At 44.2% G+C, this 27,787-nt stretch overlaps 1 protein-coding gene across 2 annotated transcripts in view; it reads right to left on the bottom strand.

Moving 5' to 3' along the window:
* EFNB2 (ephrin B2) overlaps positions 1-24,276 on the bottom strand; it is a 54,053-nt gene extending 29,777 nt beyond the window's left edge. For both annotated transcript variants that reach the window (XM_069204262.1, XM_069204263.1), the window contains exons 1-2: positions 23,713-24,276; positions 2,766-3,049 (exon numbers count right to left, since the gene is read on the bottom strand). In XM_069204262.1, coding sequence (XP_069060363.1) covers positions 2,766-3,049; positions 23,713-23,834 — 406 coding nt within the window. In that variant the 5' untranslated portion in view covers positions 23,835-24,276. The remainder of the gene's footprint in view (positions 1-2,765; positions 3,050-23,712) is intronic.
* Between the last annotated feature and the right edge of the window lie 3,511 nt (positions 24,277-27,787).

The raw sequence follows: 27,787 nt of genomic DNA, 5'->3' as shown, positions 1-27,787 counted from the left end.
GTCACAGGTTTAAAGTCCAAGGCTTAGGAAAACTAAAGCATATCGAAAAAGAAAAGTCATTGTTATAGTTTTATTGAACAAAAGCATAAAGAACAGCTTCAAAATATCTTACATTATAAATATCTGATTTAAAATAAGCCCAAAAAAGGAAAACATACGCCTGTGTATCAGGAACAAACAGGACAGGAAAAACGGAGCCCATTTTATTTCTTAGCCCCTTTAACTGCAATGTGATTCTGTCAATTGATTTAAGCCAATAAAGTGCGTGAACTGTGCATTAAACTGGCAAGCACTTGACTGAGACCATAATGCACTCAACAGGTACATACTTGGCAGCAACCAGTCTGCTCAAGCAAGAGAAACCAATGAAAATTACACTGAAGTCGCCAAGTGACAAACCTCGACTACATTCTTTGCCAATGGCTGTAAAGAAAATATGATGAGTCTTGTACTGAAGTGCTGATTAAGCGTCATTTCACTAATCCTTTCTTTGTGCATGAATATTTACAAACAAAGATTACTGGAATACACGGTTTTTCCTACTCGTATGAAGATAAAACTTTTTTTTAAACTTGTCTAAGTAGATATTTCAATTAGAATATTAAAATCCCAAAGAGACTATAACTGTTCCAAACTATTGCCCTTGAAAGAGAATCAGTGTATCTGTATTGTTACATTGGAATGATCAACATGTAAAAGAGCGCAAATGTTTTCAACAGCCTGATAACTATGGTTGTAGGAGGGGACTGGTTCTAAGCAACTGTAATGCTCCAGTTGATGGATTAACTAGTTTAGCTACTTTGGAAACTTCTGTAGGAGGACACGTGACACCTCTCGACTACACTGGAGCACTTTGTAGACTTGAGATGCTACATCAAGATTCTCCACCATGCTTGCTGCCTTATTGACTAAGCCAAAGCGCCACTTTTAATTTCTTTTATGACTAGCGAGAAGCAGCTCCTATGAATACACACGCTTATGGTATTTAGAAAGGAGGCGTAGGATTGGTGAAACAGCCGCACGACCAAGAAGCTTGTTTATATTTTAATTAAAATTTGCTTTCAAAACGAATGCATTAAGACACTCCAAGGCAAGATCAGAAAATGTCAATACACCTCAGAGGGGCTGGTAGCATTCAGCTTGTCAGGTCTCACACCTTAACATGAATCACCGTGCCTTGCACCATAAACATTCCGGCTCTACGAAAACAGGACCCTCTCAAAAGCTCACTTTCTGTTAAATTGAGGCTACGGCTATTGTTGTTTTAATCGCTTTGTAAAAGTATTGTGACGCTGAAGCTAAAAGGATAGGCAAGAAGGATAAGCTGAGAGGATACCAGTCCTAAAAAAGGCAACGCAATAGCTTAAGAAGCAGACTCTATTCAGAGAAATAGCAAAGACTCTCAGCATTTACCCATTCCAAACAGGTACTTGCCTGCTTTAGAGATGTCTCTGCACTGCACCTATATATGAGGATGTGTCATTCCATAGGCATTGTAAAGCAAATGTTGGTTAATGGGTTTATATGGAAGCCCATTATTGACTAAACTTGTAAAGCAGCACTGTATACATAACTCCACTTCACTCCCATAAGGGTGGAAATTCTTTTTTCAGAACTTAAGTGGTTATTTTGGACATGGGCCTACATAACTAGATTACACCGCTTTACAAATAATAAATTAATCAACAGTAAAAATGCAGACACACCCCGCTGTCCTCTCTTAGTCCAAGATAAGGTTGCAAGTTGTACTATTTTGGCCTTTTCCCCAGTACAGCAGTGCAAAGATAGTAAAGAAATTAGTTACAGAAACGTAAATGTTATTGGTGAAACTGTTTTCAAATGTCATTAATGGTACTCAGTTGACGGCTGGCTTGTGACACAAACTTTCAGTAACTCGAGAATAGGAAACTAAACTGAGAACTTTCCTAAATGTTGCACTTTACCTCCACTGTTACTTCAAAAGGCTGAAATTGTCTGGTATCTGGTGTAGTGTTCTTCTAAAATGTTAGCTCTAAGGCGGCACTTCACATTTCTCCTAAGCTGATATACCAGGAAATGCTCTGTACGACGCTGTAGCATTTCACATGCCTTTGAACCATATTTCAAGAAAACTTAGTTCACTGTTCTCTTGATTCTCCCCGAAGGTAGAATAGGATAGAATATATGAATGGGCTGCACCTATGTCGAAGAGCTGTTCTGGTGTCAATCCACTAAATCAGTATTTATGATGTATTGGGAATTCCCTCTAGCTAAGACACAATAGCACTGAGCCACCTGGGTAAAATAAATATTCGGCCTCATTTCCATTCCAGCCATAATATTGAGCTTCTGCATTGCTCTCAAGCAGTTTATGTTCAGCAAATATTGGCTCAATTTTCCCCAATAAAAGGCAAAGCAGTACAGCGCATACAGTGACGCACAGCTCTCAATGGATCCCTGACTACTACAGACATGTCATTACCAATCCTGCTGACACACGAGAAGCCATCTCTGCCATAATGTGGCACTATGCGTCAAGAGTAGCGTTCCATTGTTGGAAACCACTGAATTGAAGACCAGTCACATTTCTATAGTTATTATTAGTACTAGTTCAACAATACACAATCTATATTGCGATCAGCCTGTGACAGGAACACTATCTAAGAGACCGCTGGCGGGGTCCAAATTGCATAGTACCAGGTTGCCAACAAGAAAGGCATCTTGCACAAACCAATTAAATTCCATTCTTGAAAAAATGTCAATACCAGCTAAAGTGAAATACTTACATATGATGTAGTAATCCTTGTTCCTCTGGAATTCTAGACCCCAGAGGTTAGGACTGAACTCCTGAAACTTGATAGTGAACTTCACGTCCTGATCTGGCTTTGCACAGTTTAGAAGAGGGGTGTTACCCTCCTTGATTGTGCAGGTATCAGCTTGCTCTCTGTCCACCAAGTAGACCTTATAGTACTCATATTGGCCAATAGTTCTCGAGTCCATCCTTGGGCAGATAATATCCACTTTGTCACCAATCTGCGGGAACAACATCAGTCCATGTCCTGGAAGGAACCTAAATACCAAAAGAGAAAAGGAGAAGTTAGAAGTGTGACAAAGCAGGGGAAAGCTAGCTAGCATGCAGAAATATGATATTACTATAGAATAATTTGACAATGTTCTTCCCTTTAAACATTTTTCTCCAGGAGATGCTCAGATCTCAGCCACGCCTCCCATTGACTTCAAACTACTCACACACCATCTCCAAACCAACATTGACCCCAGGACTCTAGGTAGATGTTCTCCTCATCACAAATCCTGCCAACCTACATTGATAGGCAGAGGTAAACCACATGCTGGCACACCAAGATAGATTTAATGGTGATAACACCTCAAGTATTCAATAACAAAAAAATCAGTCTGTTAGCTTTCTTGCTTTTCTGAGTGTATTGGTAGAAGAAATTAGATGTGGCACATACATTGCTCCTTTCTCCTACCATCCACATATACGTGCATGGCTAGCCCGTGCACATTGCGATTTTGCCCATCTATGGCCACAAAATGCACCCAGATCCTAGAGGGTCTAGGTTAAGAGATCAGTCAGTGAGGTAGCCAATTCTCCCTAGAATAGATCACCATGAGATATTTAAACAATGAACAAGTGTAGGGGTTAATAATGTACATGGTGAAAAAGGATTGAATGGTTTCTAGTCCAGTAATCTTTATGCTCCCCCCTAGCCCTGCATGTAAACAAATTACCTAAACACAACTCATGAACACTAAATAGGTTGAGTACTCACGGAAAAAAGATCGAAGGAAAGTCAAAAGAATAAGATACTTTACCACAAACTACCCTATACTGCGAGGATACTATGTACTTAGCAAACACACATTGCAGCAGATGCATGCTGCCTACATTTCATGGTGCAGCTCTGCCTGGGACTGTAAACATAATGCCCCAATTCGGCACTGTCTGCAACGTGGCAACTACAGGCTAAATTAAAAAAGAAAACAAGTGTTAAAGGACATGGTGGGCCTTTAAAACATTGTCACTTTTTAGAATTAATACTCCCCTTCAAATAGACGCTAGAGTCTCTGAAAATATATGAAGCAACACCTGTCATCCTTCATAAACTATCTTTGCGCCCTTTTGATTTCAAAGTTGAACATAACGAATTTGAGAGGTATAAACCTCCTGTGCTTATATTTTGGTCCCCATCTTTTTGCTTTGCATGCACATTTCAAGGGTGTGCATAAATCTCTTGTGCAGTATCGGCAAAGACATGGATATCAAAGCAACCATAGCAACCATAATTATGGCCTGGGACCATTTCTCAGTGATGGGGACACAACGTGGCGTTAGAGCCAGAGATGCTGACTTTGGAACTGGAGAATCGGGTTCGGGTCTCCGCCTCGCCTCAACATCGTGTGATTCTGGGCATATCACTTAATCTCCCCGTGCCTACCAAAATGATTGTGTCCTTGTGCAATGTAACCTTCGAGTTTGCGCTATACTGACCTGCAAACCTAAATAATGGTCTGGATTTACTATGCCAGCAAAAGATTGGTTTAGCCTCACACTATTCTATTTCTGGCTTCACCTTTGTAACCTTTAGGTAAGTGTTTGTTCTTCAACATTCTACTATCCACTTCAGTCACTTAATAAACAACTGCTGATTGTTAGAGACCCATGTCCAAAATGTAGTGCCAGAGAACATGAGTAATGACACATCACTAAAATGGATCTTGGAGGCACAAAAAACAGTTCATTCTTGGCGACTTTGCAGGCACACAAATCCTGCAGAGGGCGGGCTTCTGACTCCCGTGCGAGAAGTTCAAATGACAACTGGAAATAAAAATCTTTTTTTAGACAGCACAGAGGATGGCGAATCACAACTTTGTTTTGAAGCATTGCAGTAAGGCATGTGGTTTGATAATTCCTTTTTTGTGTTCAGTCTCCAGAAATCCTCTTACTACTGCCGAGCTCTCTTGGACTATGAATAGTTGTGCCTGACTGGCTGGCATTTGCCAAATATTTGGCATATGGTTTCACTTCATAATTCACTGCCACAGTGAGCAAACTCTTGCTTCATTACCTTTGTTTGCCCGCTCATACATGTGCCGCTAAAGCAGATCTACAAGCACGTTTGAAAAGACACTCTTGCAGTCACTGTCTCCTAAGAGTCGAAGTGGTTTAACCAGAGTTAGTTTCAGCTACAAAAAGAATGCACTTTCTGTTGACTCGGTGCCAGAACTGAGAGCTGTGGTCTATAGGAGAAAGATGTAATCAAACTATGAGTTTATCCCTTTAGCTACTTTTGTTTCTGGGCCCAGGCATTTTTTCAGTGATCTTGTCCAAGTAGTACAATGGGTATGGTGAGCATTCTAATACCATGCCTCTACATTCTAACACTTTCCCTCTGCACTCAAATTCCAGGTGCGTTCTTTCAGCCCCTATACTTCTGCACGCTAACACACCCTCTGCATCCCAACCATCTCGTCTCTGCATACCAACCTGAAGTCTCTGTATGCCAACCCTGTCCCTCTGCACTCATACCCGTGCATTCTGATCACATACCTCTACATACTAATGCTTGCATCAATATTCGAAGGCCAGGCCTCTGCAGCCTAACCCCTTCCATCTCCATCTAACTGTCCCAGTATTCCAACTCCCGGCCTCGGCATTCTAAAGTTATGGCTCTGCATTTCAACCCTGCCCCTCTGCATTCTAATGCTTTCTCTCTGCAATATAACTGCCTACCTTTGCATTCCAACCTCACAGTGAGCATTAAAATCCTGTCTCTTTGCACTCATACCAGTGCATGCTACCCACATACCTCTGCATACTAATGCATGCCTCAGACTTCCAAGGCTATGCCCCTGCACTCTGAACTCGTCCCTCTGCATTTCAACTCCCTGCCTCTGCATTCAACCAAGCTTGTGGCTCTCCATTCCAATACTGTACCTATACATTTAACCTCATGCCTCTACATTCTAATTCCGTGTCACTGCATTTCAACTCCACACCTCTGCATTCCAACCCTGTCCCTCTGCATCCTAAGACCGTCCCACTGCATTTATGTCTCTCTGCATTGCAACCCCCTACCTCTGCGTTCCATCCTCAAAGCTCTGCAGTCCATCTAACGCCTGTGCATACCAGCTCCATGCACGTAAATTCGGAAAACTATTGATATATTGATAAAACTGTATCCAACATTACCACTTTGCAATGAATTCCAGGAACAGTACAGATATGTCTCGAGGAAATAAGATTTTTCAAGGAGGCGTACCTGGGACGCCTCCACCTCAGCCTCTGGGATTCATCAAAGTGCACCTCATGGGTAGTGGCTGTGAGAAGCAGCAAAGAGAATTTCCTAATGAACATCCTTCGAGGAGCAATAACCTTAAACAACAGAGTTAGAAACCCCAGCTCATTCGTGCGCGGACAGGCCTATGGGCTCATTAAAATATTAAAGGCCATGTAGGAATCTCTTGTTCTGTAGCTGAAGGAGGCCACCAGGTACAGATATTAATTGCTAAATGAAATATCCATGTTCACTGAGAAGAACAGTGTGCAGACAAGGCCAGCAAAAGAACAAAGTATTTTTTAAACTACTCAGCAAGTTAACACAAATATTTGATCTTTGGAATGAAGCCTCCTAGTACATCAATTAATAGTCATTTCAAGAGCCCCCTATCAAAGGGCCAACTTCATCTCAAATAAATTCACTGGAACAAAATCTGAAATAGGCTGTCCCAGTGCCTGCTGATCTTAAAAATCAAAATCCATTTCTTTTTGCACATTTTCCGTTTTTTTAGCATTCCTAATCAGGGAGATGTTGCAAATCCGGCGACCTAAGTACATGTGTACAACTTTAGAGAAGGTGCACGCACAGACACACACACACACACACACACACGAGAGAAAGTTCCACGTGTCAGGTCAGTAGCTCCGAGGTCCCTCCTTCACTTCCCTTCTCGAGGACATCCAACATCGCATGCATTCCCGATCAAGTGCGCTTTCAAATAATGAGAGAAGGGTCGGGGGGAGAGGGGGGTGACTGGGATCCTGGCTACAATGCACAGGCAGTTATTGAAGTGCTGAATGGGGGCATTGTGCGCTGGAAGTAGCTGCACTGTAATGAGCTGCTCTCTTGAGTCACCTTTTGATAAATGATGCAGTGCTACTATGGATGAGACTCACATCCTGACCCGTAGCCCTCCTCCACACTCCGGTACCCTGAGCTAGGTACTCCAAGTTACACAGATGTTTTCTTGCAAAGAACCGACATAGCTGCCTGCTAACCCGCAAAAGGGTCATATAATCTCATAAAGAAGCTGCAAAACACGTGTGTGCCTCTGTGAGCCATTAATGCTTTGCTCTGCACTGGAAGAAAAACTGACTCCAACAATATTAGCATGGAACAAACGAAGGTAGCAGATGCTGAAAGGGCATCTTTGGTCGGTACATGTGATGTGAAGAGGAAACGTAATCAGACTTGAGAGCAAGAGAAGCAAAGCCTCAGCAAATTAAAAAGAAAACCATTGTATACAATCAAGAAATTGACATCGGAAAATAATTCACGAGATTAGAGATTATGCGTCATAAAAGCAACATCTATGGAGAATGTAATAAGCTATCATATTATAAAGCATGGAGAGGTGAAAGCAGCCTGAAAACATCTAACCAGAAGGTGTAGGAGCCCACAGCATTAAGGTCACTGAGCTCACCTCAACATGTGCTTTATCTTTTGCCTTTGAGGTATGTTGCTGACTGACCAGAAGAAAACTGTATGAAACTCAGTTTTCGGGCAGGTTCAATATCTGCAGCTACACAGCATACGCCGTACAAACGTCCGGCCTTAAAAGAAGGTGGTGCACATAAGCGGAACCAATGGATTTTCTAAGGTAGGTTTCACTCTGCTCAAGGTCTTAAAAAATACAAAGGACCAGGCAAGTCATAGACACAGCGACGCCAGCTACAAAGAAATTGGACTCTTTATACTGCCTTAAGACATTTGCATAGTGTCAAACCTTCTGTTAGTCAGAAAATGAAGCTAGGGGGCTCTACAACAAATGAAGAGAAGGTTAAGTGGTAAAGTAGGTATTACTTTAAGACAGGTTGAAACAGTCAAGTAGTTGTGCATTTCTCTGTGAGACAGTGGGCCAACAAGACATATGCTTACTGCATGTCTAGTAAGACTCCAATGGCTTCACATCATGATCCTCTTCCTCCTTCTCGGTTCCGAAGCTGTGGCTATCATTGCTTAAGACAAGTGAGGAAAGAGACAGTTCAACACCAAAGAAAAATGGGCTATCTCTTTAGTAATAAGAGAGCACTGAAAGGAAAGGCAGGAGGTCCTCTCCTTTGATTTATAACATCCTCTTATTTCACAACAGAATATTGCAAGGCTTGCATTTCAGACTTGCAGAAAGAGTACACCCCATTTTCTGACTAAGAAATGCACAACTACCTTACTGTTTCAAACTGTATTTAAGTAATGCTTACTTTACCAGCTCGCCTTATCTTTGTTTGTTGCAGCGCCCCCTAGCTTCATTCTAGGCTCTCATTAGTCCATCAGCTATGGGTATTTAAGGTAGGGCACAAAAAACACACAGCCCTGCATACATAATCTCCAAGGTCTGTTTGCAAGCTTCATCAGAGCTCTTTGCGGCAACACACAACAAAAACCCACCAAATTCTCTAGGTACTTGCAAAAATTAAATTCAAGACTGCAAAGCTGCTGAGGTGGGGGGCCTCCCTGCAAGCATTAATTTCAACTTCGCCTTGAAAAAGTCCATGTGCTGATGTGTACACTTAGCCTTAAACTTAATCCATTTTCCTCTGTCATGCAACAATTACCATACAAGTCACTACAGTATTAGGTTACACCGCCTACAGCAGTGCTCCGCTGCACCCTTAATGGAAGAACCCTCCCTCTGATTAAAAAAAAAAGCATTTCATATTTCTTTTTCTGGACACAAAATACAAAAAGTACTCGGGTTCTAACCACCCTGCCCTATCCTTCTCCCCACCCAAAAAATAAAATCCTTTAAACGTGTGTACAGAGGGCTGTTGGAAAGACTCAAAGTACTTTCAGACACAGTAACGAGGAGGGGCTGCTTATTTTCCAGGAATCCGAACCGTGTAACAGAAACCTGTTTCTGCTAGAGTGCGGTTACAGCCAGCAAGAGCTGAAAATGTAAAAGCATAACATTTTCCTGAGGAGATATACCCTGGTTAATGTCCCATAAACTAAAGAAAGAAGCAGAAAAAATGGGAGTCACCCTTGCAGACCACACCCAAGTCTCCACGCTCACTGGGTTAAGCAGGACCTGCTGTTATGTGCTAAGTGTAATGGCTGCTGTGGGGCTTATAAGTAAAAAAACAATGCAAAAGGGCTGATAATGGGAACAGCTTTTTGCACTTTTTGCTTTGTTAAGCTGCATCCCTTCCAGCACTCTCCAGTCCGACCACAGCCCAGGAGCCTCAGCCATACCGTTTCCACCATCACTGAGTCCCAGATACAGAGCGGTTGCACCTGTACTGTCTTGTTGCCAGTAACGCCCCGAGCACTTGTCTTTGAAGGAGAGAGTGGATGGTCTGATTATGCCTAGGCGAGGCCGATGTACGAAACTTGTTGTCTACAAAGAAGCAACACACTTACAGTCACTTCCAGGGATTTTGAAGCAATCGCAGAAAAAATTGAAACTTGATCGAGAAAAGAGGGCAGTTCTATAATGGGAGCGACTAACGACCCCTTCTATCTGGAAGCTATGTCAGACAGAGACACAAAATCCTTCTCCAACTGCACTCATGGTCAATATATTGACAACGAGAAAAATATGTTAATGAACTTGAGCATTCGAACGGTGTAAGCTTAATTAATTAGTAGGTAGCAAACATACCGCCTACCGTGGTGCAATCCAGCCTTTTCTGGTTACAGCAACTCTTTTCAACAATTAACCTTTCTTTTATATTGAGTGATTATGTGCCCTGAGGACTTTTTCTATCAAGGTTGCCAGAAAATTAGGAAAATCTGCTATACAAGTAAATTCTGCACAGGTACTGAAAAGTCAGGAACCAAGGAATGAGAAAATAGTAATTATAGTGCTCAGTTGAGGAGGAAATAAGGGCGTTGTGTCTAGACTTTGAGGGGACACACAGCATTACTGGCAATACATAGCACAACAATTACAAAGATCATCACAAACGCAAGAATGGAATGCATACATAAAAGTTTCGGGAAAATGATGATATAGGTGTAATGTGTGCAACATACCACATTACATCCAAAATCAGCTTAAAAACTATTTCAATAGATGAAATAGAGTAGAGTGACTCATCAAAAAGGTCAGATAATGGAAACAAAAAAACAAATGGTCACTTGTTAAGTTTTGATTAATGTGCAATGCCTAGACTTATTGTAAAAAAGCAGTGTGTGCAATGGTGTAAGCTGAAGAACAGAGAAGGTGGAAGGAAAACATAAAATGAACAGTAATAGGTGGATATGGATTGGAGGCGGGCCCAAAAAATCTATAATGCCTTGAGATAAGGCTGCACACATAATATTAAGGTTAAAGTGATGATATTAATGCCAGAGTTCTTACAGGGTCTAGGACATACAGTATGCAAAAACCAAGCAGGAGCAAAAAGGGAAACCTACAAAAATGTTGCACTGAAGAATGGTAAGGTACCAACCAGTGCTGAACCAAAAATAAGTCAACAGCATCTGCTCCGTAGATTTCTTGTACAAGCCACTCGAAGCCTGCAAAACATTACAGGCCGGATGGGCTGCAAGGACTGGATCCACTGGCCTGTCGCCAGGATTCCATTTGGCTGTCGACACAGGATTGGCCTCAACTTGAGCCGTCTGGGGTTTGATGAGCTCAAAGCTGGCAGGCCACTGCATGCAAAAAAAAACATTTAACTCTGGCCAGGATTACCAAATGATGTTGTCCTCCTTACCTTTGGCTTCCAGGGACATCTATAAAGATATAATTGCTTGCCATAGATAGGAAATACAAACAATAAATTTAGAGACAAGTACTTAGTTGTTTGTGTATTTCAGCCATCTCTAGACAAGCATGACTGTTTAAGAGCTATTTTATGGACTCCTGCGATGCCCACTAACGGTTGGTTCTATCATGTTTTCTGACTGAATGTCCAATGTGCTCAATTACAATAGGCAACCCCAGGGCATTAGGAACAAACGTTGTGCGGCGTTTAGATGGCTATGATTGTCTTCCGGAAGTAAAGGCCCAAAAAGGGGCTGATCAGACCACACGGCCCCAATAACAAAGGATTACAGCTTTCGCATGAATTACAGATTTTTGCTATCTGTTGCATTACTATGCATACGAGCATGGCCAATGTGTGACATCTGGAGCGGTTTGTCACATTTAAATTTTGTACGGAAGATTTTAATATTGGGGATTTTGTCTTGGTTTGAGACTTGCATTCCTTGGGGAAATCAGCATAGCCAGTTTTTTTTCCTGGTGTCTGAATTCTGGGGTCTGCTTGTTCGTTACTACAACGGTACTGTGGGTAAAAACAGTTATGCTTTTCCCAAGATGCATATTTATCGTACACTTCATTATGCTCGAAAGTAACCCATATTCGCAGTGCACCGGCACGAGAAATAACCACTACAGAAAGTAGCGATACTAAGATAGTGATTTTTACTATGTAAAGCTCTGTGTGTGTCAGCCTAAAAAGTTGCACACTGTTATTACATGGATTCAGTTGTTTGCAAGTGTTTGGTTTTTGTCAATTATGAAATCAGCTGCAGCTTTATCATGCCCAACACATCACATCATTAAGCAAGAAAATAGGGAAAAAAGTGCCTACGATGATTTACTGCATCTAACAATGTATATGATTAACTGGGACAATAACCATGCTTCTGTGGCAGGTCCTAACATTTTTTAGCTGATTTAAGCACATAAGTGTATGAAATGACTAATTATTAGCGAGAGGTCTAAATGAAACTTAATAATTATCATATGTGCATTATGCTAGCCGTATAAACATTTTACTGCAACCTAACAGCTCCATATGTTTTGATTTCTACCACCACACAGTTTTGCATGGTCCAAAAATATATTCATTTCCTTTCTTAAATATAAGGTAATTCAATTTAGAAAAAAGTTTGTGAACACTGTTGCGCGTAGGTCCTTCCAGCAAGAGTTTGATATGGGCAAAGCATCATTTTCTGGCTTCACTGGTCCAGCAGGTAGAGGCCAATGAGAAGTAAGGTGGTCCTGCAAAGAAAACCCGACTCCCATAAATCCAGGGCACGTGAGTGGTGAGTTGAATACGTTGCGAGTTTAATACGTTGCCATGCTTAGGAGCGCCAACATTCTGCCATTCAAAGCATAGTGATCTTGTCTATCAGCGTAGCTTAAAAATAGCAGTTCGGCAAAAGAAAGAGCAGCACTGACACATCTAAAATGAAAAAAAATCTTACTGTAAAGAACAAGGACTGTCTCATTAAAAAAAATGTCCTGCAGGGACCTATTGGTTCTTTCCCATTGGAAGAAGGTCACATCAGCTGAAAAGAGTAGGCCCTGTCCTAGGGGGAAAAAAAGCCTGGCACGCCTGCTGAGAAATCCTGGCCCTCTGACTTAAAGGGCACAGATGTCTTACTGAGCAGTGCCAGTGAAGCTAGTTTAAGGTTAAGAGTTTAGTACATCATAGTCTCACTAACTGTAGGGGAGTTCTTCTAAGAAGTGCAGTACCATGGCAGCTGTGCCGGTAAGTGTTGAGCCTGTCCTATAAAAGTATCACTTCTGAAGAGAAAGGCCTATCAGAGGGCAGAACGGCACTGATTCCACGCAGCAGCGTCCTACCACTAGAAGAACAGCTGCCTTGTAGGTAGGTAGTTATTATGCAAATAGCAGCCTTGAGGAGAGTAAGTTTCACAGAACTATTAGTTTTGCAGCCCAGCTAAGTCAGTGATGCCAAAAACAGAATGAAAATCCTTCTGAGAATGACCAATTACACCATAAAAGGGTACGGTAGTGTTGAGAAGAGTCAGTGATGCCCCATAAAAACTATGTTGCACCACTGCATATCGACTCCCACAATATGGTGGCACGAAAATATTGAGGGAAAAAATATAGTAAGGGAAGCGTATAGGGAAGTATAGATTTACTATACATAACTTAACGTATTTTATTTTTGATATTTTGTCCTCTATATTGTGCGCCATAGGTATCCTGACATCCTGGTGTCGATATTCGGGATACACATTGAAATGCGCCAGTACAGCACTATAAGAAATGCCCTGGTACAAACAGCATCTGTTCATTTCAGACACACTTTGTAAGGCATTACAGACTGTTTTTTTTTTGTAACATTGCACAAAAAAAGCAGACACAATCATTTTCAGCCTTTTCTGACAGCCCCTGCTTTCTTTAGCATGACTATCAAATATAAATGTTGCACGTTTATGAACTGGAGCCTGAAACTGTGGGCTTCTCTACAAAATGAAAAAAGTAATGCGAAATAGCGATTTATCACGCCTTCTTTGTTTTACCTTGACATGTACCGACATGGAGCAGCTTTAACACTGCTGAGCATGTTCTTCTCGTTCGATCCCAACTTTTTGGCAAACAATGAAAACAAAAGCCGAAACAAAATAAAGTACTCTTTCATAAAAAAAAAAGATAAATGGAACTATAATCAACACGTCAAAGTGTTTCCGCCAGAAAAAAAATCAGATTGCAAAGAGACTTTGCTTTGTTCCTTGCTATATTGTTGGATTAAAATAAATAAAACAGCTGTGTGTAGGTGTCGTGCTGTGTGTGTATTATGGCAAAAAAGTGTTTGCAAGATATCTGCACCACCTGCATTTTATGAAGCTTAACAACTTATTTGGCAAAACGTGACAGTATATTAACTACATTATTATTAGTCAACTCAAAGCAACTCACAGTATCGACAAGGAAGGATTAAATAATCTGCAACCAGATAGCTACATGTGCACTTCTGAGTGTGAACTCTCTCTCTATGCTATCTTTACCACTGTGCCTGCAATGAAATCACCACAATCTGTTATTTATTCTGCTGGTTTTGAATACTCTGTACGCACAGGGGAGGCCATCTTTACCAGCATGGTCTTCTCTGATCTAAATTTGGAGGCCCATTCCTTTGGGGCGGATTTTCCTCTCCTGGCTCCCGCCCCAGGGCAGCCTTATGAGATCTGCAGGCTGGTCACATCCCAGCACCTTGCATTCTGCATTTGACAATGATTGCTAATGGCCCATTCAGCTAAAGTATTTTGCTTGTTAGCAGGGGGAACAGAGCATGGTGAATGGCGGGCAAGCTTGCAGCCTCCTCCAGCTTTTCAAATGCGGGGCTGGTGCATATTTATAGCAGGCCTATGACAAAAGAAGAAAGGCCGAGTGGCCTGGCCTCATGCTTTCCACATGAAAACCAGGGTTAAAGTAATTAAAGCCATAATGTGCAAGGCAGTGCAACTGGCCACCTATCCTCCATCAAGAGGCCCTGCAGTAGCCCCTGTACTGCTTGAGGTATGGAGGTATTTTTTCTTCAGCAGCTGCCACCACACGGACGACTGCAGCCCTGACGGAGAGCGGGGAACATGTCTGCCGTCACATCTCTGTGGCTGGTGCGTCTTTGCGAAGATTATTCATATGTTCCCCACTGAGAGTCGGTTCTTGCTTCTTAGCTATTAACTTGTGATTGAGTGTAATCGAAATTCATCGCTGTGCTCGCGCGCCGGAGTATTATTATTGCTGATGTGACCTGCTAGGATGTGGCCGTGCAGGCTTCCGACGGCATGGCCTACCGGTAGGCCTCACCTCAAATCTAGCCTCCTGACAACTAGAATGCAGCACATAAAAGAGCAATAGTGTCCGCTCAGGCCTTGTACTTTCATATCTCTGAAGGTGTCAATATGTAGATTGCAGTAAGTGCAAGGAGACACAGAAAGGCAGGGAAGCTGCCACGGATATCTGCATTACTTTTGTAAGAACTGCTGTCCCCTAATTAGCTGTCCATTCTTCCAGACCGCGAGGGTATTCATGGCCCCGGACTGTGAATACCTGCATATGTACTGACTTTTCATCGAAGGGCAACCCTGCCAATGGTCGATGACGTAATCGCTGCACGCTTAAGATTCGAGATTTCATACACAGGAAGTGCGGATAGGAAGTTGACAGCGCCACGAGTCCATCCCTCAGGCTAGTTTTCAAAACTTCAAGCACTGGCAAGACGGGTAGACGGTAGGTTATTTGTCCGTCTGTCTCTAAAGAACATTGAAGGCCGGAGCCCTCTCCCTAGGCCAAGGCAGGCATAGCTACTAACCACTGAGTTGCGCACTGTTCTTACAATAATGCTTAGTATAGGATGTGGTTCCTGTCACTGATGGCACTAAACCCAGACCTGGACAATAAGCAAACTGGTCCTTCACTAGCTTTTTCTAAAAAAAAAAAACGAGAAAGCAATATGTTGTTTTTGCTTTAAAAAACAGCTAGAGGTGAAGGCGCTACTAGTCAGCTAAGCACCGATTTTGTCTAAAACAAAAAAATAAAAAAGCCTAGTTTTCTTTTAAGGTCACTCAGGTCCTGCTCATCGCCTTTTTTCTCCCCATGCTACTCGCCCCTTCCCAGCACAGAGTGAAGAAACTTGATATGAGGGCAGTTAATCCACAGGGGTGACTGCTGATGCCCCACGGCCAAGAGTTACAAAAGGGGTGGGGATAGGGCGCTTCCACCCCTAGAGGACAACAGCCACCTCAAATATTAATCAGCCTGAACACACAAAAAGAGGCAATAATGAAAGCCACCTTGGTCCTGTTATAATAATGCCAATGAGCAATGACTGAGCGGCTTTTCTTAGCTGCCTTCCCACAGACTCCCCATTCATGTTCTCTAATCCAGTCCCCCAAATTTTGTTTCGTGCTCACATCATTTCCAACAGCCCAAGCAGGGCCCTGATGGTTGCAACCACCCTTTATTCAGAGACTCATCTATAAAATCAAGCTAATCTATACGTTGCCATGGCATCGCTGCTTTATCGTCCTTTACATCCACTTGCAGAGCAAGGATTTACCACATTATGTTCACGTGAAAGACAGAAATGGTGTTTTTATTGGCCTACAATCAGATTACCGCTTGCTCACTCCTCTCACAGGCCCCAATCAAAGGGGATCGGTGTCTTTATGTCTGGCCTCGATTTACATTACATCTGTAAAGCCCAGGCCCGCCTTGTAATCCCCTTATTAACTATGACCGGGCTTCATTTGCCTAAAAATAAAAAGCAAATTGTGTCAGGCCTCCTTTTTTTAACCTTGCTTCACTTTGTTTTTCGATTGGGGACTACAAAATGGATTGCCAAAGACATCTTCGGGGTTCACACGGCTGGCACAGAGCGAGTTCTTTTTTTCTTTAAAAAAACTGGGAATTAAACAAGTTAAACAGGGCATCGGCGTCAGCGCTTTACATTTCTCATCATGGGAGAAGGGCCGAATTACCCTGGCTTTGTCTCCTCGGCCTTTCTATGCACAATGAAGCTACGGGAGTTTTTCCAAGCTGTTCTTATACTGTCCCCCCTTTGCCATCAGTCCTCTCTTTTCATACAGCAGTTGAGAGAAAGCGAGAGAAAAAAAACACACAGCATTCAATGGAAGAATTAAGTCTTGGCCAGAAGCTTATAGCTCTCTGGTTGCGCATATTTTAATCAAAATATTTTAAACACTTGAACACTTCTATTTAATTCCCCTCACAACGCTGCACAAAGGGTAACCTCCTAAGCAAATCTATGTAGATGTACGATAAATGATATAAAAAACGGGTTCCCTTTCTAGAAGCAGCCAGAGAACAGCTGGGATTAGGCACACACAAACATTTTAATCACCATTTTTCTTAGATGGCCTCTGTTCTAATTTGCTATAAGCACCTATGAGCTGCGAGGTCGGTTTAATGGACACAGATGCTTCCTTCGGACCTGTTAAGAGCCCATTTGTGTCAGGGCACAGTCGTGGAGACCCTGGAAATGTTATCTTATTTTTACTCTGTGGAAACAGTGGCAGACACTTCGGGTCCCGCTCGTAATCAAACCAAACAATGCCATGTTGAAACAAACCTGAAATGAATTCAACTGTTTTTTAAATAAATTTGCGATGATAAAAACTGCGTAAACATTAATAGCATTTCGATGATGGCCAATATGCGAACAATAGTTTTCATTAAGTTCCAAGAGGGGCTTCAGTCGATAGTGTGCAGCATTTAAGTGATTTATGTTATTAATAGAGGTATATTTTTGGTGAAATATAGCTTCTTGGTGAGAACGCGTGAAGGAGGGGGCGCTACAGATAACCGTGAGGGTGATAGGAAGGTGGAAGAGATGTTAATCATCGACTACATTAGATTTCGAAGTTAATATGCTCACACATGGTGGACCCCCTTCAACATGCAATGCGCTAAACTATCAGTGTCGACTCTGGCATGAGGGGGGCACACACTCAGCTGGGTTTAACAACTATGCAGGCCTCGACTAACTTATGCAGGCCCAATGCCTGAAAAGGTTAATTTAGGCCCTTTTCACTACGCAAATAACGCCCTAGGCCTAGCTCTCAGCTCGGCAGCCAAATATTCGGCAATGAATTCTGGCAAAGAGAGGGCCAAGCCCATTCTCCCCGGGGACCCTGTCGACTGTGTAAGACATCAAAAGGCCAAGCCTGAGGCCTACGCACACCAGGCCCCCTTGAACACCGGAAGACCAGAGGTTCTGGGCATCAACACTTCGTGCTTGCTGCTTGTGGTATCGACGTGCCAAGGATTAACAGCCAAACCTGCCACCAGTTTTAGGCCAAGCACCTCCACCAAATCATTTTAGCCTAATCTCTTTGCTTTTGAATCGCGACCCAGTAGGAGAGAAGCATAAACACAAGTTAGGTTTAACATGTTTTCAACACCATCCAGCTGTGCGATGCATTTTTGGACATACCCTTACACCTAGAAAATCGATGACACGCGTCAGAAACAATTACAAATACCGACGGAAACCACATCATTAAACTAGGTAACATCAACACCTGTTATTTATAGCTCTATGATATGCAGGAATTTGGGGTTTGAAGTGCTATATAAAAAGTTATTATTTTTATTATTTTATTATTACATCACCATCATCCCCTTTACGCACAAAAACACGCACATCGTGACACCAGAAAACAGTTCAAAGACGCACCCAGGAGCCAGGGATATTTCCGCCAGCGTTAGCTCATAGAGCCATTTCAGGGGAAGGCATCGCTGCCTGCAGCTTTTTTCAGCGTCCTGTGGCTGAGACTGTCCACAGCCACAGTCCATCATGCTGCCAAAGTGCGAGGAATGTGCCTGGTGCGCACTAACACGTCCACCCCTGGTGAGCCTTCCTTCATCCCCTTCTATATTCAGGCCGACATGATTAACCCAAACGCAGACAGCAGAGCAGAGTTCAAGGGGCCTTTTCAGCCTGCACTGAATGTGCATTTGTTGATCTCCACAAACGAGAGCCCAGGAGACAATGAGAGGGCAGGGGTTGAGTTAGGCCTCTGTGCAGTTTGTTTAAACAGAGCTAGAAGCTGGAAGTTTTTTTTAACATTTCCTGACGAACTAATGGGACGCAAAGGCAGATTTTCCCTAGACAAATTTGCTTAAAATGGTTTAGCACTGGCACAAATATCTGCTAGTGGTATTTGGCCTTGGCGTAAGTCAAAGAATAACACCTGCTAAACTAGCAGTTGATCTGCAAACAAATTCATATATGGTACTGTCAACAGATTGAAATGAGACTAGAAATGAGGAGGCACCTTCAAATCAGAAAAAAACGAAAAACCCCTAAAGCAGATTTTATGGAGGGCAGTGGAGTTTCAATATCGTATGTGCACTCACATAATGTGTACACGCAGACCGGCCATAGGGAAAACGGTTGAACAAATACATTGGTCTTGCTTTTGAAATAGCAAGGCCTCTACAGAGTGAAATAGGGTGATATCAAAAAAGAATTCCCCAAAGAATGTATGTGTATTAGGAACAAGTTTCTGAAGGAAAATGTGTTTATGTTTAGTTGCAGGCCCAACCTCCCTTTTTCAATTAGAAAAGTGCTCGGCTCTGTGCTCATGATCTGACCCTCCACTTGGGACATCTGGACAGAAATAAGGGCTCGCTATAGGAGAGGAACGGAGAGTCATGAGTTGTAGATTAGAGTGGTGCTGCTTTGTCCTAACACCAACCCTACATAAATCAAATACAGCCTTATTGAAAGCTGTTACTTACAGCATACCACACGCCATATTTTATTTCGCTATCCTTGTTGTAGCAGAAGAAAGATGTGGAAAACGACTCAAAAAGGCAGCCATATTAACTCATCAATGTTTGAACATGGCTCATGCAATTGTAGACATTACTAAAAGATCTGAATGGATAAAACTATTGCTAGCCACTGAAGAGCCTCAATTTAATTGAACCTAGGAATTCTAATGAAACTTCTCACCATGACTGGTAAACCTTTACAAGGCGCTCCCTGTACTTCCCAGTGCTGTGCTTTTACTTTCATTGAGGTGGTGTCTCTAGTACTCAATGGGGCTCCTGTACCTTTAACGGGTCAGTGACTGTGCTTGGCAAAAGGTCTGATGTGCCTTTTAACTGGGCAATACCAGTATTTCTTAATAAGAGTGCTGTATTTCTAAAAGAATATGATGCTCAGCATTTCCCAACATGGCTGCTGGTTTCCGTACAAAGGTGCTATACATTTTCCGGCGGGTTGGGCAATACATCCAAAATATTTTTCTGTAGGTCTTTCAAACTTTAATTCGGAAACCATCTTAATTTCTTATCATGGCAGCTGTAGTTTTAAAGCGACCAGTGCTTGCATCCCTGTGCTTTCAATAGGAGAACACCCGCACCTCTCAGTAAGAAGCAGACGCGGTACAATAGAGTACCTGCAAAGAAGCGCTACCCGATTCAAGCAGTTCTTAAAACCGGACGCAAGAGCAAAAGGCTCAAACCACTGTGACCCGGAGAGTGAAGGGTCCCCCAGTCCTTGCAAGAGGGGGCCGCCCCTCCTACCAAGCCCCACCAATGATGATGAATCGCTACTCCCACTGCGTAGCAGCTCATTCATCACTAGAACCAGCAACATTGATTTACATTAAGGGTGTGCTCTCCACAGCACTGGCTACGTTTCAATTAATCAGAGAAAAACAGCACTGACTGGCCAAATCCCAATACTGAATTTGGAAAAGGGGGCATTAGATAAAAAGCCTCTGTAACTTGTAGTAGTGCTTCAACCAATGACTAAGACGTAAATGAAAGTCCAAAGAGCGACTTGGTTAGTATTGGTCTGTGATGTCGATATAAATGGACGTACTGTTTACTGGGGTGTCCTCTTTAGCTGGGATTAGACAATTTCAGTTGATGGTGGAGGTTGGAGATGTCTTTATTGTGTATAAGAATAGCGGCCCCTACAGGATAAAAAAACGCTAGCTGCTAATATCTAGATTTCTTCAGATCTGATGCCATCAAGTGCATGTTCAAAACGCATCTCGATGTACCCTCTTGTTTAACCCGGACAGGAAGTACCCTATTTGTGAGCAGCTTTGATCGCAGGTCGCATCAGACTGCAAACCTCTGTTGCTCCGCGACACATTACGCAGAGGGAACAGAATGCCCCAATAAGGTGCTTCATTGCTTCAAGGACCACTAAATAGTACAAGCAGACCCCACAGCTGGATGTGAAAGCATTAGGGGTAAACATGCATGCACACTAACCCCAGTTAGAACGGAGGCTCCATCTTGTTTTAGGAAAATGTGGTGCTACGTTTGAGCTTTATAAATCTCTTTCCCCTTTAAAAATAGCTCCAACAAACAGTATCATGATAACGAGAATTCATATTAATCGTGCTCCGTAAGCCACCTCCCGGGGGCTCCCAGATGCTGGGCCGTGTGATAATGAAGGAAATGCTGGCCTGGATACACTTGTATGAAAGTGAGATGATTAACAATTGGATTTCCTGTGCGCTCTCCTTTGGTGGGTATTAACCGGCAGCGATTCCTCCACGGGCTGTGGGCGTGTGCGGGGTGGGGGCTGTGTTCCAGCCTGCCACCTGAACTCCCGGAGGCCGGCCAAACCTGTCTGGTTTCCCTTCCGTTCTCTCCTGATTTACCTTTAACCGAACGGCACAGCTCCCTGACTCACGAAGCGGGCGCACCCACCGCCTACAGCGTGTGTGCCGCCCTCGACGAGGACCGGCGGGCGAATACACCAGAAGCCCACTCGACCAGCCTGCAAATAATGTATGTGCGCAGACCGGATACACCACAAGAAAGTTATGTGGGTCAGCGCCCTGGCTGCAGAGAACCGTGTGCGTCTTGCAAGCCACACACATGCGGTCCCAAACAATCTCTGATGCTTCCCAGGTCGATGCATTAAATACATGATCCGTTGGGTGACGTCACGCTTACTGAATCAGTGGGTTCGTGGTTCAGTTAGGTACAATGAGCAACACTGTCGTGCTTGGATTATCTAGTCGGGAGCATTCTAAACAAAGAGTGATAATTTGGAGATTTTGTTTTCATCAAGAAATTGAGTTTTCCTAAATATTCATATTTACGCCCTGATTTGTTTTCGTTAAGAAAGACGTTTACACAGTAGAGGGTGTATTGAGATTAATGAAAATGAGTGTGGAGGGTCGTAACGCAAGCAACCCTCTGCTGCACAGGGGGTGGCAATCATTCAGGGTCCTCCAACCCTTTGGGGATGAGGGAGCAACTTTCAGACAAAAGCCAATCCAATGAATATTTGTGAGATGTGGGAGACTTGGGAGACTAAGGGGCCCCTCCCCATTCTGCGGGGAGGGCATTATTTGCCTTGCTCCACTGACTATGGGAGGTATCGCAGGCTTATAAATGCCACACTCCGAGGCAATGTGGCGTCGTAAATTAACGACAGAGGGAGACAAAGTTAGTGAGCACTGTGTTACCTCACACACTATACACTCTACTAGAAAGTACTAAAACACCGTTTAGGCCACAGACGCCAAAGCCAGCCCGGAAATCGCGCTCAATGGGTTACGCATTAGCAGGCCCAAGGGGCGAGTGCTGAGACGTCCATTAGTGCTCGTTGGCACACGCTCATAGGATCCGCACATTCTCAACCTGAGCGCACAGACCCTTTTACAGGGAGACTCTTTTACTACTCACAGATCTTCCCACCGATTACACTAAATTCCGCCTCTCTTTGCCTCACTATAGGCCCTGTCACTGAACTCACCAAACTAGTCTTGCAGCATGGCTCTGAAAAAATCCCCATAATGCTTACCTCCGACCACTCACCCTGTCAGAGAAGCTCGCAGGAGACGCTCGTCTTGGGTGCACTGACCCGCTCAAAGGGCCTTCTTATGAACACCTCACTTGGGTTGGCTCACCTAGGGCCAGATGTAGCAAAGGTTTTAACCCATTCTGTGTCTATGGGAAAAAGTGTTCTTACATATGGCCTCAAGTCCCTCTCACATCTCCCACCGCTCACCTTTTAAGAAGGCTCACTGCAGGTCCTGCTCAGGGCTCTCTACAGCCAATCTCATAGGACTGGCTGCGGACTCTTCCTGAGGGCTGACTGCACACCATATCAGGGCTCTCAACAGACCCTCTGCCATACACAGAAACAGGCCCTCAAGGCACTCTAGAGACCATCAGACTATTACACCCATAAGAGGGCAGACTCCCGTCGGCTACTCACTGCAGCCCTCTATCAGTTATCGCTATTGGCACTTTCGCAGGGTCTCAAACCCCCATCACTCCAACACTGTTCCCCTTCAGCAAGATACACTATGAGGATCCAGGGCGCATGAAAGAGATCAAGGGGAAAAGTGGTGTTGAGCGACTTGAGCCCTCTGCACACACTACCTTTTTGGCATTGACAGACCAGAAACTAAAATTTACGTGATCCTCGTAAATAAAACATTGCGTTGGTTATGAGTGGTAGTCCACAGGGGCCTGTCTTTAGTAGTCCGACTCTCCGGGGCTGGGTGTCATGCAAAGCCGAGGGCAGAGAGCTGACATGCGAGGACACACTGTCCACAAACACCCTCAGAAGCCCTAGAAATGCCCGGGTTTTCAACCACCATCTCTCTTCCTGCGGCCCAGTGCCATTTTACATTACACCCACCAGCTAAATAACAGCGGCGTCTGCCCGCCCTTCCCACAGTGTGAAACCTTCCACCTGCTCGAACTATACGGAGAGGACCGGGAGCCGGGTCATTCTAACCAGATCCAAATCGGGGCCCTTGATACCGGGATACACTCCAACACACGGGCAAAGAAGGCAAAAGGTCATCCCAGTGCGTCGTGAAGCCTGGACCCCAAAAACAGACACTGAGATACCAGAGACTCACTCATAAGGAAGGTGACAACCAGCCTCCGGAAACTGACCAAGTCTTAAAATTATTCCAAGAGAGTGGGCAGAAGCTACTCTAAGAGTCAGCAAGACCATCAACCGGGGGAGGTGGCGCAGATAAGCGGGGGGTGGAAGCAAGCGACCTAATGAGAGGCGCAGACGGCCCGGTAGAGAGGTGGTCTGGGTCAGCCGCCCACCCCACCGGCAGAGCGCGCACAGCAGCCGCGCCGGCAGCACACAGCAGCATGAAGCCCGCTGCACGCGGACACGCACCGAGCTCGGGGGTCCGCCGGAGCGCAGACCCCACCTGGACCCCGCGGGGCGGCGGCACTTACTTGGGGTTGGACGAGTTCCAGTAGATGGGATCCAGGACAATGGAGGTGGAGAGCGCAGTCCGGCATAAAACCATGAAAAGTGCCCCGCAGCCCCTCCACAGTAACTCCTTGCGCACGGCCATGGGCGCGGCGGCTCCGGCCGGACCCGGGACGACCCTCTCCCGCGGGCACTGCTGGGGATCCTCTGGTGCCCCCGAGGGGGATCCTCTGATGTCCCCGTGGACTCCGCGAATATCCTCAGCCCCGGAGGGGGTCCTGGTGATCCTCTGCGGCGGCCACTGATCCTCCCAGGCTCGGAGGGCTCGCGACGCTTTTAATTCCAGCGGGAGGTTGGTTTGGCCGGGGTCCCCTACACTCCTCGGGGTTCAGTCCTGAAGGACGGGAATTCCAGGAGACATCAAGAGTGGGATCCCCGGGAGCGCTCGGAGTGACGGGTGCCGTGGGGCAGGTCGCGGTGCGGGTGGACGGTCTGGGGTTGCTCGGCTGTGCTCGCTGCCGCGTCCCCGCTCGCTCTGCCCCGCTCCCTCTCGCGCTCCTCTCTCATTCACCAGTTCCCAAAACACCGCCCCGCGCTCGCAGTCACCAGGCATATAAACTCAGCCCCCCCGCCGCCCTCCGCTGCTCTTTCATTGGCTGCCGTAGACGGCACGTGTTCTCATTGGACAATAACGCTGGCAGTCAACGTCGGATCGTCGGCGGTGGCAGGTAACGACGCAAGCTGGCTCAGTCTGTCTCTGGCTTCTGAGGTGGCGATGTCTGGGAGTGGGGAGATGGGTCCCCGAGCCAATGAACGCCCCGGAGCCACCCCACTTCGTTGCCTGCTCATTCCCTCGGTGTACTGCGGGGACACCAATCCAGTTGAAGAACCGATAACGACATTACAGGCCACCCAAGGAGTGCACCTGGCGGGCAGGCGGCGACAGTTCCCAACTCTAGGCCGAGGCTAAGTGGCCCGAGTATGCGCACCATTGTGGAACTCGATGGTTCCTTCAGTAAGAGGGCGCTTCTCCTCACAGTGCTGTTACTACACAGTCTTCGGGGTTATATCAATTTTACAGTGCCGAGCTGTTTAGGCGAACGTTTTGTTTTTCAAATAGATAATGAGATAACAACTACCTATTGCATAGCCAAGACCTATGCAAACATGCATGTGGTCAGAAAATTGTCACGTTTACAAAAAGAAGCAAAACTATGAAAACAATTCAAATCAAACTCTCGGAAGAGTTTTTGTCGCCGCGCAGACTGCTTTTCACTTCTGTTTTATGGTAGCAGTTGCCCTGACACGGTGTTTTGGCTAACGTCGAATGCGGACGTTTTAACATACTGCCGTTGCAAAAATAAAGCTTTTATAATACTGGAAACCGCACTACTTAATTCTGAGTGTAAAAAAAATGTCTAAGTTCAAGCGTCTTATCCCACGTAAATAAGACATTCTCATGACGTGTTTTACAACATGCACATACTCCCTGTAAGGTCTGCTTGCATTAGCTAGTAAAAGTTGTAACTAGGGAACTAGGCAAGTACATTTTTTTACTGCAACCAATTATTGAATTTACAAGAACTGTACACCAGCCTGCCACAATCGTAAGTTGTGTAAAGCTGTCATGTGTTTTACTAGCGTATGTAGCTAAACTTCATTATTTGCATTGGAAATTGTGCGCTCTTTGTCACAGTTTCTCCCTTTCATACACACACCTGTACATAGACATATAGGTATAAATCCGCACAGACACAAACATAAAAAGTAAAGAACACATGATAATTACCTTTTTTTTTCCTGGTTAAGAGCACAATCGTTTGGAAAATAAACGAGAAACCAGGAAGATAAATACATTTTGAGCAAGGTGAGTGGTGTTCCAATATTGCGTAGATACAAGTTGGCAGGTGCCTTTTGAACTGCACATAGAATTCCAACCTGTCATAATTCATGGTATACTTACTTGCACATAGTGCATACTTTTTGGAAATATTGATTTGTTTTTTTGCATCTCCTTAAAGAATAATATAATTTTTCTCCTGTTACTAAAAATTGTTAACATCTACACCAAAATGTCAGTTACTTCATTGTAGTATGTGAAATAATTGTACGCTGTGAGTTGTGTCCACAGGGATTGTGCGTAAAACACTGCAGATATACTTGCTGGGAGTTGTTGACATTAGGGATCTAAATGCTATGCTGGCAGTGGTTGAGTGATGGCTTTGGGTGTGTGAATATTGTGTATGCTGATGGTTGATGGGCGTTGACCTCCTTGGGATCAGTTTAGGTTTTATGCTGCCAGCAGCTGGAAAGATGTTAATAGTCTATACTCGGGGCTTGTTTTCTTTGGGAGCAGTGTAGGGTGTATGCAAACTGTTGGGAGTTGTGCTAGTGAGGTGAAACTCCAGTATGTGCTGTCAATGTCTTGGAGCTGTCTTTCGGGGTGTTGATACTGAGTAGGTCTGGGCATCCAGTTGCTGTTCTCAGTCTCGGGATGGTAGTAGCCCGTTCCCATGCACTAGGCCGCAGTCTCGGTGTGTACTCAGGGGGAAGGCCCAGCAGGGACTCCCGGGTAAACAGCGCCTTGTGGATTGGGAGGCCTTCAAAAGCGATTGGTAATGTACTCTCCTTATAGCCCAGGTGTCGGTTCCCTCACCCTTACTGTCAACAGCAGGCCTGAGTCACACCCTCTTACATTTTATTTACGGAAAAAGCACATTACAACCGCTAAAACAAAACAGACAAATAAAGTTCGCGAGAATTCACGGCTGTGCTTCCTTCACACTGCGTGCGAATGGGCTCCTGCGCCAGCACAGCCACTGAGTTGTTTTTCACTCCACACGTGGGATGTTTTCAATACCGAAAATTACATTGTATTACATTATACTGAAAGGAAATGCGAACAGACATTCTGCTGGGGCTGCGCGCGTCAGGTTACTTCACAACTGAAGTCCTCCGGACGTCCTTGATATCTGAAGAGTCCTAAGCATATAAATGAGGCACATTATATGCTCTCCCTCGAAATTTTACATAGTCACTTTTCGCGTTGATAATATTTTCATGGGCGTTCCTGGTGTTTACTTGTACAAATGATTGCTAGGCCCCTCGAGGGTGATTGTGCATGCTGCAGGCACTTTTTATTAAACAATTTGACACTTGAAATGATAGTGAGTGGTAACAACTTCATAAAAATGAATGTGGTTAGGGTCTGGAATGTGTAAAAAAAAACACGTGTAAGGACATTTTCACGCCTAGGAAAAAAAGTAAGATGAATATCTGCAGTGTTATGGATGCGTAAGGGGGTACAACTGGAGACATTTTATGAAATGACAAACACAGGGGTAATATTTTCCGTCCACAAATCGTATGAACCTTGCCAAACCAGGACACCGTGGCAGCCTGGAACATAAATAGCGCTCGAGGCAGGATGTCTTGACATTTGACACGTCTACAGGTTAGGGCAAATCTTCTCCCAGGAAATCGTGTTTGCCACAAAACTTTTACATGCCTCAGACTTGTCAAGCTTTACCCTTCAGCAGTGACATATAGTTTGACTCAAGCGTGAAGGCCTTTTGTCTGAGATGTTACAAATTCTCAGTTGAAAACTACACACTTACTTCAATGTTTACCTCCGCATTTCCACTCTTTTTGCGTTCGAAATCCTCTAGATTTAAGGAAAGGGAAGCAAGACAACTTGAAAAAATCTGTTTCTGAGATTGAGGTGTATTGGTGGCCTGGTGTATTCTTACTTCTGAGAATATATTTTGAAGCTGCTGTCACCATTATGCAGTGTAGAGAAGCGCCTTTGTCAGTCAGAAAGCAGTGTGATATTATTCGAATGTCAAGTAGAAACTCCTCTTCATGTTTTTGTGACCCCAGGTCAATCTGTATAAAACGTGGGCAACAGTGATCCAGTTGCTGCAAAATTTCAGAACTCCTAAAAATACTTTTTTAACAGAACAAGAGCATCCATTTTGGAAATGCACCTATTTTTTAGGTCTGGCTTAAGGACAGTTTTACCTGCTTGTATTTTATTTTAAGTTAAAACTGAGCCCAATAACTACCAATATATGGGGCTAAAATATTTGTCACTGATCT

Source organism: Pleurodeles waltl, chromosome 8 (genome assembly GCF_031143425.1).
Source record: "Pleurodeles waltl isolate 20211129_DDA chromosome 8, aPleWal1.hap1.20221129, whole genome shotgun sequence".
Classification (NCBI taxonomy): domain Eukaryota; kingdom Metazoa; phylum Chordata; class Amphibia; order Caudata; family Salamandridae; genus Pleurodeles; species Pleurodeles waltl.
This window is presented reverse-complemented; position numbering and strand designations above follow the sequence as displayed.